Source organism: Mustela erminea, chromosome 11 (genome assembly GCF_009829155.1).
Source record: "Mustela erminea isolate mMusErm1 chromosome 11, mMusErm1.Pri, whole genome shotgun sequence".
In the NCBI taxonomy this organism is placed as follows: Eukaryota; Metazoa; Chordata; class Mammalia; order Carnivora; family Mustelidae; genus Mustela; species Mustela erminea.
The window spans coordinates 75,948,615-75,964,016 of NC_045624.1; the positions used below are offsets into that span (position 1 = coordinate 75,948,615).

The following is a 15,402-nucleotide window of genomic DNA, read 5'->3' on the forward strand; positions in this document are numbered from 1 at the left end:
CAACTGAGAATTTGGGGATTCCCCTCAAGTTCATCTTTGGATAATTTTTAGAAACTATTAAATTAATTGCTGTGCATCTGAAAGATTTCATATTAACGGTAACAAATGAATTTCTCTCGCTTATGGTCATCTCATAATGCATTCATTCATGCCACCTGTGTTTATTGAGTGCCTATGTACTAGATCTGGAAACACAACAATTAGCAGCAAAAGCATGGGGCACCTGAGCGGCTCAGTTGGTTGGGCATCTGCCTTTGACTCAGGTCATGAGATCTCAGGGTCCTGGGATCAAGCCCACATGGAGCTCCCTGCTTGGTGGGGAGTCCGTGTCTCCCTGTGCCCCTCCTCCCACTCGTGCTCTCTCTCTCTCTCTCTCTCCCTCTCTCAAATAAATAAATAAAATCTTAAAAAAAAAAGGCAAAAGCAAAACCTATTTTCATGAAACTTCCATTTTAGTGAGGAGAAATAGTAAGTAAAATAGGCAACATGCAAGATGATGATACTGCTGGGGAGACAAGTAAAGCAGGGAAGGGGCATAGGGAATGTCACGGATGTTAGAAATGGTGGCCAGAGAGGTCTTTACTGGGAAGATGACATTTGAGTGAGGCCCTCAAGAAGAGGGAACATTCTGGGCTGAGGAAACAACAAATACAAAGACCCTAAGGTATAAGCACATCCAGGAGGTTGAAGGAGCTGCAAGGAGGCCAGTGTGGCGGGCATGTAGGGAGCAGCCAGCAAACAGTGGAGTTTTGATTTGAAATGCAGGTTTGCCTGACTTCACAATCTTTTTCTTTTTTTTTTAATATCTCTACAACCTCTCACAGAAGGTTCAACTGCAAGTGAAAAAATTTCCTCCTTTTACTAAAAATAGTTTTGTTTTGATCCTTGAAGGAAATGGAGAGTAAGGGACATAGATACCAGTGGTAAAAATCTTTATGGACTTAGAGACAATAAATCAAACACCCTAATTTAGCCTTTCCTCATATGATCTATTTCCCATTTTTTGAATAATTTTTTTGTTCCGTTTTGAATCCTTTCCATTTATCCTTCCCAATCTCCCTTCTTCTTCCCCTACTAGCTATTTAAAATATTGATATATAAATTGATAAAAATTGATATATAAAATATAGGCTATGGTAGAAGAATAGCTTAAGGATCACACTCCTTTTTAAAACACCTCAGCTTTCTTCTTTTAAACATGAGCCAATATGTATTTTCTGTTGTGAATAATTTGGTCTAACCCTTTCAGTCTTTTTATTTTTATTTATTTTTATATTTTTAAAGATCTTATTTATCTATTTGTCAGAGACAGAGAGAAAGAAAGAGTACACAAACAGGGGGAGTGGCAAGCAGAGGGAGAAGTAGGCTCCCAGCTGAGCAAGGGACCCAATGTGGGGTTGGATCCCAGGACTTTGGAATCTGACCTGAGCAGAAGACAGATGCTTAGCCGACTGAGCCACCTAGGCATCCCCTTTCAGTCTTTTTAATATGGAGTTTTGTTTTTTTTTTTTTTTTAAAGATTTTATTTATTTATTTGACAGACAGAGACCACAAGTAGGCAGAGAGGCAGGCAGAGAGAGAGAGAGAGGAGGAAGCAGGCTCCCTGCAGAGCAGAGCCTGATGTGGGGCTCGATCCCAGGACCCTGGGATCATGACCTGAGCCGAAGGCAGAGGCTTTAACCCACTGAGCCACCCAGGCGCCCCTTTAATATGGAGTTTTAAAAACTAGTAAAAGATTATGTTCGATGTAAAAATTTTAATTTTTAAGTATTACAAAAATAAAGAAAAATACTGAGGGTAATAAAACTAACCTCCTAAGCAGATGATCCTGAGAATCAGAATGCCTGATTGATTATGAAAATAATACATGTTAATTATGAAAAAATTGAAAACAAATCTGTAAAAATAGAAGAAAAATACCTGTATGCCAATGTTAAAAGATTATCACTGCTGGGGCACCTGGGTGGCTCAGTGGGTTAGGCTGCTGCCTTTGGCTCAGGTCATGATCTCAGGGTCCTGGGTTCGAGTCCCACATCAGGCTCTCTGCTCAGTGGGGAGCCTGCTTCCCTCTCTCTCTCTCTCTGCCTGCCTCTCCATCTACTTGTGATTTCTCTGTCAAATAAATAAATAAAATCTTAGAAAAAAATATTAAAAAAGATTATCACTGCCAACGTACTTATTGCTAGTCATATTCCTTCTATAAAATCACACTTAGACATTGTCTCCTGCCCTAACTATACACTGTACTTGGGAATACATTGTTTATGAAAGTTTCTTTTTGCTTTTTTATGTTAACATTATATGATAACATTTCCTTGACTCATTTAGTATTCTTTGGGAAACATAATTTTCAGTGTCTATATAATTCTACCTTGTGAGGTAGCATAATTCATATAATTCATTCCTCTATTGGATACATGTGGGCTATTTCATTTTTAATTGTATTTGACAACAGTGACTATTCTTATACAGAACTTTGTGCTCCTTCCTTATTAGTTCCTTGAATAGAGTCATGAAAGTAAAAATTACTGCATTAAGGCACAAATACATTAAGGATACTTAATGTCTATTGTTAGATTGATTTCCAAAAGACCTCTTCTCCTGAGTGTTATAGTGCAGAACATACATTTGCCAAAACTATTATCGCTTTGCTAATTAGATACAGAATTTGTTAATTTTTTCATTGACTGTTTAAAATGGATTTCTAGAAAATTTGTTACTTGAGTTCATTTAGATTTTTTTTTTCTAACCTTTGTGTACTTAGATAATCTCTGAAATTGAGGGTTGTTATACCACCAGCTGCTTTAAGTTAAAGAACAAAATTTTTAAAAATCTATGTGTTTAGCATCTTTTGGGTATAGCAATGACTTTTGTTGATTAGCAAAGTTTGGTTCAATTTTCAGGTACATACTGCATAAATGAAAGTGGAAAATTGATGACTGTCTAGTGACTTCAAGTTATTTAAGGCTTCATGGTTGAACCTCACCCCCCACCCCAAATTTCATTAAGAATTTTATATTAAAGTGTTTTTTTTTAAACTAGGGTTTTGAAAGTAAAACTATTGATCAGATAATCATAAACCATTTGAATAATCTGATATTACATTCCAGAAAGGTGCAAGGGAACCAGTGTTTTCTTGAAAATTTCCTTTCTCTGTTAGTCTGTGTGCTGCTTTAAATCACCTAAGGTCAAGATCTTTTCTATAAGTAAAACTGCTATTAGAAAATGATGATTATTAATATTTGTGAGTACAGATGACCTACCATGTTACATTAGTTTCAGGTGTATAATTTAGTGATTTGACAAGTTTACACATTATGCTATGCTCACCACCACTGTAGCTACCATCTGTCCAATTACATCGCTCATAAAATATCATCAACTGTATTCATTATGCTCTGCTTTTTATTCCTGTGACTTACTTATTCCATAATCAAAGGCCTGTATCCCCCTCTCCCCTTCTTCCATTTGTCCAACCTCCCACCACCTCCCTTCTGGCAACCATCAGTCTGTTTTGTGTTATTTATAGTTCTGCTTCTGCTCTTGGTTTGTTTATTCATTTTTTATAAAATTTATTTTTATTTATTTTTTAAGATTTTATTTATTTATTTGACACAGAGAAAGCACAATCAGGGAGAACGCAGGCAGAGGGAAAGAGAGAAGCAGGCTCCCCTCTGATCAGGGAACCTGATGCAAGGCTGGATCCCTGGACCCTGGGATCATGACCTGAGCTGAAGGCAGACACTTAACTGACTGAGCCACCCAGGTGCCCTTCTTTTTTTTTTTTAGATTCCATTTATGAGTGGAATCATATGGTGTTTGTCTTTCTCAGTCTGACTTATTTTATGTAGCATAATCTTCCCTAGGTCCATCCATGTTGTCTCAAATGGAATGATATCATCATTTTTATGGCTATGTAATATTCCATAATATTACAAAGAGATTTAAAAAAAGGATGTGGAAAAATATATATATATATACCACACTTTTTTAAAAAAATCTATTTGTCTACTGATGGACACTTAGGTTATATCCATGTCTTGGCTATTGTAAATAATGCTGCAATAAACATAAGGGTGCATATATATTTTCAAATTTGTGTTTTTATATTCTTTGGGTGAATACCCAGTAGTGGAATTACTGGATCAGATAGTAGTTCTACATTTAACTTTTTGAGGAACCTCTATCTGTTTTCCACAGTGGTTGTATCAATTTACATTCCCATCAATAGTGCACAAGTGTTTTCTCTACATCCTCATCAATGCTTTTGTTTCTTGTCTTCTTGATTTCAGCCAATCTAACAGGGTGTGAGGTGATATCTCATTGTGGTTTTGATTTGCATTTCCCTCCTGATGAGTGATGTTGAGCATGTTTTCATTTGTCTGTTGGCCATCTGTATGTCTTCTATGGAAAAATGTCTACTCAGGTTTTCTACCCATTTTTTAAGCTGGTTGTTTGTTTTGGTGTGAGTTATAGAAGTTCTTTATGTATTTGGGTGTTAATCCCTTCTCAGATGTATTGTTTGCAAATATATTCTCCCATTCAGTAGGTTATCTTTTGCTTTCTTATTGGTTTTCTTGCTATGCAAAAGTTTTCAATTTACTGTGCTGTGTAAAAGTTTATGTTTGCTTTTGTTTCCTTGTCTTAGGAGAGGTATCTAGAAAAATGTTGCTATGGCTAATGTCAGAGAAGCTACTGCTTATGGTATCTTATAGGACTCTTACGGTTTCAGATCTCACATTTAGGTCTTTAATCCAGTTGGGAGTTTATTTTTGTATATGGTGTTAGAGAGTAGTTCAGTTTCATTCTTTTGCATGAAGCTGTCCACTTTTCCCAGCATCATTTATTGAAAAGACACTTTTCCCCATTGTGTATTCTTGCCTCCTTTATCATAGATTAATTGGCCACATAAATGTGGATTTACTTCTAAGATCTCTGTTCTGATCCATTGATCTTTATGTTTGTTTCTGTGCCAGTTACCATACTGTTTTGACTACTACAGCTTTATAGTGTATCTTGAGATCTGGAATTGTGATACCTCCACTTTTGTTCTTCTTCCTCAGAATTGCTTTGGCTATTTGAGGTCTCTGGTTCCATATAAATTTTAATCCTATTTGTTCCATTTCTGTGAAAAATGCTGATGGTATTTTGATAGGTATTGCATTGAATCTGTAGATTATTTTGTGTATATGGACATTTTGACAATATTAATTCCTCTAATCCATGAACATGGAATATCTTTCCATTTGTTTGTGTCATTTTCAATTTCCCTCATCCGTGTTTTAAGTTTTCAGAGTACAGGTCTTTCACTTTGTTGGTTAAGTTTATTCCTCAGTGTTTTCTTCTTTTTGGTCCAATAATAAATGATATTATTTATTTTATTTCTTAAAAAATATTTTATTTATTTATTTGAGAGAGAGAGAAAGAAAGAGTGCACAGGCAAGCGGGGTAAGGAGAAGAGAGAGAGAGAGAATCTCAAGCCGACTTCGTGCTGAGTGGCTGAGCCCCAAAGTGGGTCTCCATCTCGGAAGTCAGAGATAATGACCCAACCCGAAATCAAAAGTTGGACCCTGAAATGTCCTAGGTGTCTTGAGCCACCTTGGTGCCCCATAAATGGTATTATTTTTAAAATTTCTTTTGAATTTCTCTTTCTATGACTTCGTTGTTAGAGAAAAAAGTTATTTATTGACAATGACAAGAGAAAATCTGTAATTATCATTTAGTTTATGTGCATTGTGTAGGACAATCCTTATTTTTACAAGGAAAGAAACTAACCATTAGCCATGTTGTTAAGTCTTGCTCAGATGAAAAAATATAATCTGACTCATACATTTTGGATGCATTAAAGAATAAAAATATACAAAAAGAAAATAATGACTAAATAAGAAATTATAGGTATTTGTAGGATCTATAGATGCACAGGTGTCTCTAAGGATAAAACAAAGGAAGAAACCACAAAAGGAAATTTTATATTTGAGTACCTAAAAATGACAATCTTTTGCAAAAAAGCCCTCCTGAAACAAAATTAAAAGACTATAAACTCAGAAAAGTATTTGTGACAGATATGGTAAACAATGTGTAGTACAGAAAACTTAAAAGATTGCTTACAAAGTAATAGAAAAAGATGGAGCTTGGGGTGCCTGGGTGGCTCAGTGGGTTAAAGCCTCTGCCTTTGGTTCAGGTCATGATCCTGGGGTCCTGGGATCAAGCCCCACATCGGGCTCTCTGCTCGGCAGGGAGCCTCCTCTCTCTCTGCCTGCCTCTTTGCCTACTTGTGATCTCTGTCTGTCAAATAAATAAATAAAATCTTTAAAAAAAAATGGAGCTTTAATAGGAAAATAGCCAAAGTGTCAGTGGAAAATTCACACACACTGACAAGAGAAGGAAATATATAATCATATATCATATATAAACATATATATAATCATATATAAAGAAAAATTATTCAATGTCACAAATTATAAAAATACATTCAGAAATGCTATCTTATTAGCATTTTGCTAAAATGGTAATTTTACCCTTTGCCAAAATGGTAAGTATCTAAAGTATTATTAAATCTAGAATGTTAAATAAATACTCAAACAGCTGGAAACAATGGATATAAAATTGTTGGAGGGAATTTGTGCACTATTAAACAAAACCCAAAAATACACATACATTGCTACCCAATGATTTCAGTTCTACAAAAACATCATAGAAAATTAAAAGTAGAGGTGTGAACAGATTATATACCAAAGGCAGCCATTCCAGAACTATTCATAACATCAAATACCTGAGGAAAAATTGCCCAATATCCAATAGTAAATTATGTATCTCCAAAGTGTAGATGTTGTTAGACAATTATTAAAGCTGTTTTGTCAGAGACTTCATTGACTTGAGAAAAAATTCATGTTGTTAAGGGAAGAAGAGAAGCAGGTTAAAAATTACAATTCTAGTTTCATAGTACACAAGCGGTTAAAAGACCATGAAGGAAATTCTTCAAGATGTTAATACCATTAAAGGTGTTATGTCTTATTGGTGGGATCCCTAGTAATTTTTACATTCTTCCTGATACTTTTAAGAATTTTTCCAAATTTTTACAATAAACATACATTATAACAATAATCAGAACGAGAGAGAGAGAGGGAAACTTTCTCATTCCATGTGGAAATGTTTATTAAAAAATATTAAAGATAGAGACAAAGATAAATTCAGGTCAATTTATGAGTCTGCCAGGTACCTTTCTGCAGGTACTCAAGTATCAGAAACTTGGGTACTTTTGAACAACGGGAGAATGTACATCATCACAGAATTATAGAGCAAGAAGGGACCTTTGCGATCCCCACAACAGGAAGGCACTGTGCCCATTTGGTTCACCAGTTGGTGCCCATTACCCAGTTCAGTATATTTGCAATGAAAGAAAATATGAAGACTACCCCAGTTCACTGTACGTATAGAAAAACTGCTTCCTCCAGAAACAAAAGGGCTTTCTTGCCCAAGATTACACGTTTTCCCCATGAAATGACACCAATAGTAGCAGTACTTGTGGTTACTACTACTACCAACACCTATCGCATCTACTGCTTGCCAGGCACTCCCCCAGGTGCTTTATGGTGCATCAATTAACCTAACCCTCCCAACAACCCTATAGGGTAGATGTTGTTACTATCTGCGTTAAAGAAGTGAGGAAACTGAGTCACCAGCTGCATCGATATTTCACTCTCCTTTTCTCCCTGCAATTCTAGGCAGATCCTGATGACCCAAAAATTCGCTCTGACGCTTCCTAGCTTGGATCCTCACCCAGGGCCGTCCCTAGGGCGCGTCTGTGAGTGTGTGTGATGCGGGAAGCAGGGAGATTTTAAAGACCTGCCGCGGGGTAAACAACATCCTGATGTCCTGTGTTTTACTTTGGCTTCTCGCCTGGAGCGCCCCTCCTGGCGGGCCACGGGGACCGGGGATGCCACGGGGGACCGCGGCGTCTCTCGCCCTCCCCTGCGCGGCGAGCCTCGGGCCCGGCGGCGGCGCAGCCCCTCTGGACCCGCTGGGCCTGGCCGCAGCCCCCGCCCGCGCCACCTGCGCCCGGGTTCCCGCGTCCCCGCCCCGCGTCCCGCCCCCGCGCCGCGCCCGCGCCCGCGCCCCGCGGTCCCTCCCTCCGGCGTGACGGGAGCACCGGCGCCGGCTGCCCGGCCCTGAGCGCAGCCGAGCCGTCAGCGGGCGCACGGGCAGGGGGCGAGCGAGCGGCGAGCCGAGCGCGCCGCACCCGGGGAGGCTGCCTTCCTGCCGGCCGGCGGACCGCAGCGGGACGGAGATGCGGCTCCTCGCCCCGGGTCCGGCGCGGGGGAGGGGCCGGGGGCGGCGGGCGGGGGCTCCCCGCTGCGGGCTCTCGCCGCCCTGGAGCCCCGCCTGGATTTGCTGCTGGGCGCTCGCCGGCTGCCGGGCGGCCTGGGCTGGGGACCTGCCCCCCTCCTCCTCCGGCCGCCCGCTTCCTCCTTGCCTGGAGGTGAGCCGCACCTGGTCCTTTACCTGGAGTTTGCGGGGGAGGGGGAGGATGGAGCGGGAGGCGAGGGGCGAGGCGGGCGCCCGGGTGTCCCTCCCTGCCGTCGCCTCTTGCCTTCCTTGGAGGACGGGGGCTTTCGTGTGTTGCAGGGATGAAGTTGCCCGCCCCGGGAGGCTGGCCGACAGAGGGTGTGTGGCTTTGCTGTCTTTGGGGTGATGCTTTTCTGTTCGCGCTCCTGCTTTGAGGGCTCTGAAGGACTTTGCGGCGCCCTCTTCAGAGTGCCAGGCTTGAGGACTTGGGCCTTGGCAGAGATTTCAGCAAGTGGGGTGGCGAGGAGACGGGGGAAGCCCCGCTAGTGGCATTTGGAGACCCATCCCTTCACAGCTCTTCTGGAGAGCCAGATGTTGCCACAGGAGCGTTTCCCGCTTCCCCCACCCCCATGTCCCTCCTCTCCGTTTCTCCGTCGCCTTCTCTTCCCCTAGACCCTGTCGGGGTCTCCACAAACCCCGTCCTCCCGCTCGCCCGCACTCAGCTTCCTGATAAGGCCCTGGGGACTTGCTGAGCCACTGTGTGGTATCACTTGGCATCCTTCTGGCAAAATACGGATATGAATTAGAATAAAAGAGTGTGTACTTAGGGAAGAGGCGGGTTGGTGATCTAGAAAATTAGAAAAGACAGAGTGAATATGCTCCTTTTGGGGGGTGTTCATCTGGCTGAAGCATCGCCACTGTTTATTTTGTACTTCGAGATTATTGTTGACTTCTAGCCAAAAAGAAGAAATTGTGGGTGATGAGATTTTCTCCCGCTTTTAGGAGAACTGGACTTAAGGTGCCAAAAATTTACAGGGGGTGTCATTGGTTCTTGTAGTGGGTGTTTCTCTTTCCTTTTAGTGTTCCAGAAAGTGCAGCCTCTTAATGAAAATCAATGAGGGGAAGGAAGCAACATTTCTGACCTACATTGAGTGATTATGTTCGGCAGGATATGGGGAGTGAATACTGTTTTTAGGAAGATTGCTAGGAATCAGGGTGATGGGTCATTTTAATTTTTGTAGCAAAAATAGGTTAGCCAATAGCCCCTCTGGAAAGAAAGACCAGACCCTGTTCCTTTGTGTGTGATGCTGTAACTTTTGAATTTCACCCAGGCTTGAATTATAGATTATCTGCGTTCTGGATATCATCCATCACCCTTGGATTTTCATCTTCCTCTCTCATAGTACAAGTCCCAGGACAGACTGAAATGAGAGAGAAGCAGATCAAAGGCATGTGTGGGAACGCACGGGAGTGTTGCAATGGGGGAAATGAGGGCAAGCTCTCAAGAAACAGCTGTGTTTAACTTCAGAGTTGATCAATGTAATTAGTACTTTAATCTGTGTTCTCCAACTTTACCTATCACCTGGGAATGATCCATTCTTCCAGTTTTTCACAGAAAGCTGCTTCTTGGACATCCTCAGATTGAACTGTTCTAACCCGACAAATGTAGAGCTTTGCTTCCAGACCCCAGCCTCAATGGGCACACCATACTTCTTCTGAAATGGAATGAAACGTCTTGAGGTTTTTGTCACACTAATTCTTAGTAGTGAAGGATCTACTTGAAATGTCAGGGTGAGATTTGGGGCCAGTGGACTGATGATTTTTGGTCACTATGACTAGACTGATCATTTGGACGATCACAAGCACCAGGCGTGTACACCTAGGAAGAACAGAGTAAGAGTCTGCAGCCTAACAAAGAAATAGTGACACGAGAAGGAGGAAGATGACAAAGTTCAGGAACACTCTCTTCAATTAACCCAGCTCGTTTGTTGCTGTGACTTTAGAAATTGCATGTGATTCAGTTCCTTGAGGTCTCCTTTGAATTTGCCCCCCAAAAGTGGGAATGCATGGCTCCTGCAGAGGGATTGTATTGAGCTTGCCTGTGGCTGGCTGTCATTTTAGAAATGGTGATGCACGGATGCATTGATATTCTTCCTGATGACTGACAACACCTGTATGATGACTGACTGAAAGTTAGAGGCTCCTCTGGAAATAGGAGAGGCCAAGCAGTCTCACAGGGGCTGAATCCGCTCCAGGGCATCTGGTCTAACTAGCCGAGACAGTTTTCTAGAATTGATCGCTGTTTCTCTCTGACATTGTTTTTAAGAGGAAAGGGAGAGGAGTAGATATTTTCCAGGCTCTGAGGGTAAGGGTCTGTTGTCCTTTGAGGGGGAGCCGTGGAATTGTAGGCCAACTCTTGTGGACAAAGATATGAAATAATTATTTTGTGTTCACTCTTACCTGTTTATCCCTGTCCATGATTGAGTCAAAGAAAAGGAAGTGAATGCCATACCGCAGAACAGAGCTATGTGCTGGGGAGCAGAGTGAGAGAGTACAGTGAGTGTCGGCAGCTGGAAACTACGGCCAGCCTCTTAATAATAGGAGACAATGTTGAAAAGGATGGAAAAGTCTGTGATTCTAACCTCCTCCCCCCACCTCCCTAGTAGTTTGAGTTTCACCCTCATCGACCAGTATTTTTTTAAAAGTAGACATGATTACATTACGTAAACTTCAATTTTCCCCGCTTGCTCCTTAGAAGAAAGCAAGGGAAGGAAAAAGAAACAGAAAATTGGTCTGGGACTAATCAAGTTACAATCACTGGAGTTCAGAAAAAAAACCTTCAAAAAGACAATTGAGTTATGGGTAAAGTTTCACTTAGATTTTTGCAGAGAATGGGACTCTGGGGTGAAATCATGAAGTATGACTTCCTTTGTCAAGTCATTGGATTATGGAGCTGAAGAGGGGAGAAAGTGAGGACTTTTGGAATGAATGTTCAGCTGGTGATCAGATCAGCTGGGTAGAAGCACAAGCACAAACAGGAAGGCTGTAGTTGGGGAAACAGAAAAAAAAGTAAAGTCAGTGTGTCAGAGAGGAAGGACAAGAGGATGTGACTTTGGTCGGTGGTGTTGAAGGGAAAAAATATGAAGACTAGATGTCAGAAAGTGCAGAATTAATTTCTCAGGCTTATGCATGGGGAAACTTAGGAAGGATAAGCATCCTTTGGGTTTCTTGGCACCAGTGTTTTACTTGTAAAAGGACAGAAATAAAAACTGATGAGATTAATATACATTAAAGGAAAACAATCTATGTAAATGTTAGAGTTGATTATTGCTGAGTTCGTAGGCCTGGATCCTGATAGTTCAGGAAAGGTCTACGGGGAGATTTCAGAGGCTCAGAGGATAGACTTATCCAGGAATGGAATGGACTGGAATTTTTGACTCATTGAATAATAGGACTTAATGGGAGTGCCAGAGGAAAAAAATGATAAAGGCCAACAGATGATTCAGAGGTGGAGTAAGGTATTAGAAGATAGAGTGCATGACAGTAAAAAGAACAGAACTAAGTGGATTATGTATGCATTATTTAAATTAGGAAAATTAAATCACAAAATAGCTTGATTCTTAGTTCACGGCTCTGAAATCCTACATAATACGATTTTCTACCAGTCTCCGAATCTTGAGAAAGATGCTATTGTGCCAGCAGTTTTTATTCCACAGGCATTTATTGAATATGCCAGGTGACATGTTGGGTGATGTGAAATTACAAATTAAAAAAAAATTTAATTGGGTAAGGATGAGACAGAAATGTCAGCAATTGCAATGAAGTGACTTGGGGCCATGAGAGAAGAAAGGGAAGGTCCCATGCAGTGAGAAAGGTCAGAAAAGGCCCTATAGAGAAAGTGAGTGGGACCTGAAAGATAAGGAATTTGCCAAGCAGACAAAGGTCAGGTGTGCCTGTGGGCCAGGAGGACATTTCCGGTGTAGAACACAGCTCGAGAAAGGGCAGAGAGATAAAACTGTTGTCTTATAACAGGGTGTAGCTGGGATACCGCATGGAGAGCTTAGTGAGAGATGAGTCTGTGCGCGGTAAGCGGGAAAAGCTTGATCCTAGGGGCTGTGTGTATGCTGAGAAGCTGGTGTTCATCTGATAGATGTTGGGGAGCAACGGGGTAGCGGAAACATCAGAAGCAACAAAATACGCTTAAGTTTGGCAATGATGTAGAATCCATCTGAGTGGGGGAGGAGACAGAAAGAGATGAGGCCTGCTAGGAGCATTTGCAGGATTCCAGGTAAAGGAGGACAGACCTCAGGAGGAGCAGTGAAGATGGCAAAGAAGGCATGCTGGTGTAAGGTCAGACTTGACGGGAAGTGGAGGATGAGGAAATGAAAGATCCTGGCTTGAAGAGCAGATGAGGAGCTCGGTTCTGGAGAGGTTGACGTCAAGTAGAGTTGACCAGTAGGGAGTTGGGTATCAGGCCGTGTTGCTCAGGGGCCTGGGCTGTGCTGATATGGGAATCACTTGAACAAAAGGCATGGTTGAAACTGCTTTATAGGATGCAATTGTTCAAGGAGTGAGAACAGAGGGGATAAAGGGTAAAACGGGTTTTACCAACATTAACTGTGGCAGAATTGGAGGCATCCACAAAGGAGACATGCAAGTAATGCTAGAGTAAGAGAGATGGACTGTACAGAGTATGAGGAAGGTGAGAAAAGGCTTTGAAGGATTAAATGGGTGGTTGTAGTGTCCTTTGGCCAAAGAAACTCAAAAAAGATGAGGACCAAAAAGGGAAGATTGAATCCGACCATGGGTTGCTGGTACTCAATGCCATGTGGTCCTTGTGGAATGGTGGGGATGGCTTGAGTAGTAACTGAGAGGTGAGGCAGGGGGGTAGTGATAAGAGGAGAATTTTATTAAATAGCCTTTGTAGATTGGGTAAGAGATTGGGTCTTTCAAGTCCACGCAAATCAGAAGAGTGGCAAAGGGCCCTATCTTCTGTTTCAGACTTGGAGGGCAAGAGTTGAGAAATGCCCTTTCAGCAGGCAGTCTCCGAAGGTCATGGGCTGTGGGTAAGGGTGGCAGAGCTTCTAAAGTCACACTGTTTTGAAAGGGGTTAGGACTCAGCCTTTGTTTTCAAGTGGTTACGATAATTAATCTTGCCTGTGAGGCTTGTGGAGGTGATTTTCCATTTCAGGCTCTTAAGCTCAGAACCGTTTCTCATGTTTTAGGCAAATGTGAACAAGTCTTCACACCATCAATATTTACAATGTAAAACTAAGAGTTGACAGTTCTGTGAAGTGTCATATTTTAGCACAAGGGATGGAAATAGAGCATAGTATAGAGTGGCACATTTGCCTATCATAGTGTATTCCTCAGAAGTGTCTTGGATCTTATAATAATTCCTTATTGTCAGAAAACACCAGTCAAATTTTGGTGTCTTTTCCTTCCCCCTGAAGAAACCATGGATAATTCTTGTCCCTGAATCTAAGCTATGTGTACTATTTCAGTATTAAACCCATGTTTATTGTGTACTTAAGTACCAGGTACTGGTGGTAGAACAATGAAGAAAACATATGGCTGTGCCCACATTGAGCTTTACAGGCTCGTGGGGGCAGAATCAAAACACCACCCACCATTAAGCATGTTTGCCACAGTGGTATGATGGAAAATTTTGTGTGCAGTAGGAGTATATGGCCATTCTACTCTGGGGTTGGGGGGATTCCCAAGGAAAAGACATTTAAGCTCAGACATTAAGGATGAGTGGGAGTTTGTTGGATGGAGGTTAAGCTTGGTGGTGATAGAACATCTCAAACAAAGGAAGCCTCCTGGCAGGGAGCAATTTCTGTATCCTCCTTTAACCCCTCAACCCTTTAACTGCTAAAGACAAAGGATCTTTTCTCAGGATTGTAGTCATAGCCTGTTGTTTGCTCCCGGGCATGTGTTTGCCATTCTACAAGTGCGTCTCACACTCAGGACCGCCCTGTAAGGATGGGAGGGTTGTGTACTATAGAAGGGCACACAGCAGTGGGGACAGGTAAGAGCTGGAAACCTTCCAGTATGTGTGTGGTCAGCCAGCAATCCTGGAACAGGTCTATGTCCATCTGCAGGAAGGAGTTTCTTCTCCTGCTTCATAGGTCCAAAGGTGAACCATTTCCCAAGTCCTGTAAAGGTCCATGTGCTTTACCAGAGGCTCTGAGCACCCTTCCCTTCTCGACCCCACCCAAGTCCATGATATGCTCATGGAGGAAAGGATTTCATCATGTTACTCAGCAAACAGTGATTAGATATCTTTATGTTTAAGACAACTTAGGGGCTTTAAATCGGAGTAAGACATACTACTCTTTAAATTTCATACAATCTTTTCTGATTGCACTAATCACTGCCTTGAAAATAAAGTAATGTGGGTGTCCTCCACTCTTTCCATTATAAAAAGAGATTGATCTTTATAGTACATTTAATCTTAATTGACATCTTCTCTTAGTTATACCAGATTTAAGACTGCAATAAAAACCCAGTGATCAGAATATATTGAAGTTTACTCTCAACTCGGTTAGTAGCTCTGGAGTTCAGGATACTATTTATTGCTTATTCAAACCTTCACTTTTAAAGTTTTTTTCTCTAGGTCAGTGGTTCTCAGAGTGGGATCCTAGGACTAGCAGTGTTAACATTACATGGGAACAGGTGCCTGGGTGGCTCAGTTGGTTAAAAATCTGCCTCTGGCTCAGGTCATGATCCCCTGGTCCTGGGATCAAGATCAACAGGCTTCCTGCTTCTCCCTCTCCCTTTATTGCTCCCTCTGCTTGTGCTTGCTTGCTCCCTCTCTCTGTCGAATAAATAAAAAGAATCTTAAAAAAAAAAAATTACCTGGGAACTTATTAGAAATGCAAGTTCTTGTGCTTTGCACAGCAGTCTGTCTTAGAACCATCTCCCCAGGGGATTGTGTTGTACCCTGAAGTAGGAGAATCACTGCTCTAGGTATAAGGTGAGGAATATAGTTTAGTTGCCTGAAACCCAGGGACTTGTTTCATTGTTAATGCTTCTTCAGCTGTAACTCAAGCGGACTTGCTGTTTCTGCAGGGCATCTCAGAAACTCCTACAATAAACACATCAAATGGAGCA

General features: G+C 41.7%; 1 protein-coding gene and 1 long non-coding RNA gene across 4 annotated transcripts in view; one reads left to right on the plus strand and one right to left on the minus strand.

Moving 5' to 3' along the window:
* The window catches only part of LOC116568700, a 38,038-nt gene extending 29,252 nt beyond the window's left edge, over positions 1-8,786 (minus strand). For 2 of the 3 annotated variants that reach the window (XR_004276732.1, XR_004276734.1), the window contains exon 1: positions 8,503-8,786. This is a non-coding gene — a long non-coding RNA (uncharacterized LOC116568700). Of the gene's footprint in view, positions 1-1,920; positions 2,020-8,502 lie in introns of those variants that run through there. The other variant, XR_004276733.1, reaches the window with a different exon arrangement.
* KIAA1324L (KIAA1324 like) overlaps positions 8,117-15,402 on the plus strand; it is a 171,776-nt gene continuing 164,490 nt past the window's right edge. The window contains exon 1 of the mRNA XM_032304299.1: positions 8,117-8,479. Coding sequence (XP_032160190.1) covers positions 8,288-8,479 — 192 coding nt within the window. The 5' untranslated portion in view covers positions 8,117-8,287. The remainder of the gene's footprint in view (positions 8,480-15,402) is intronic.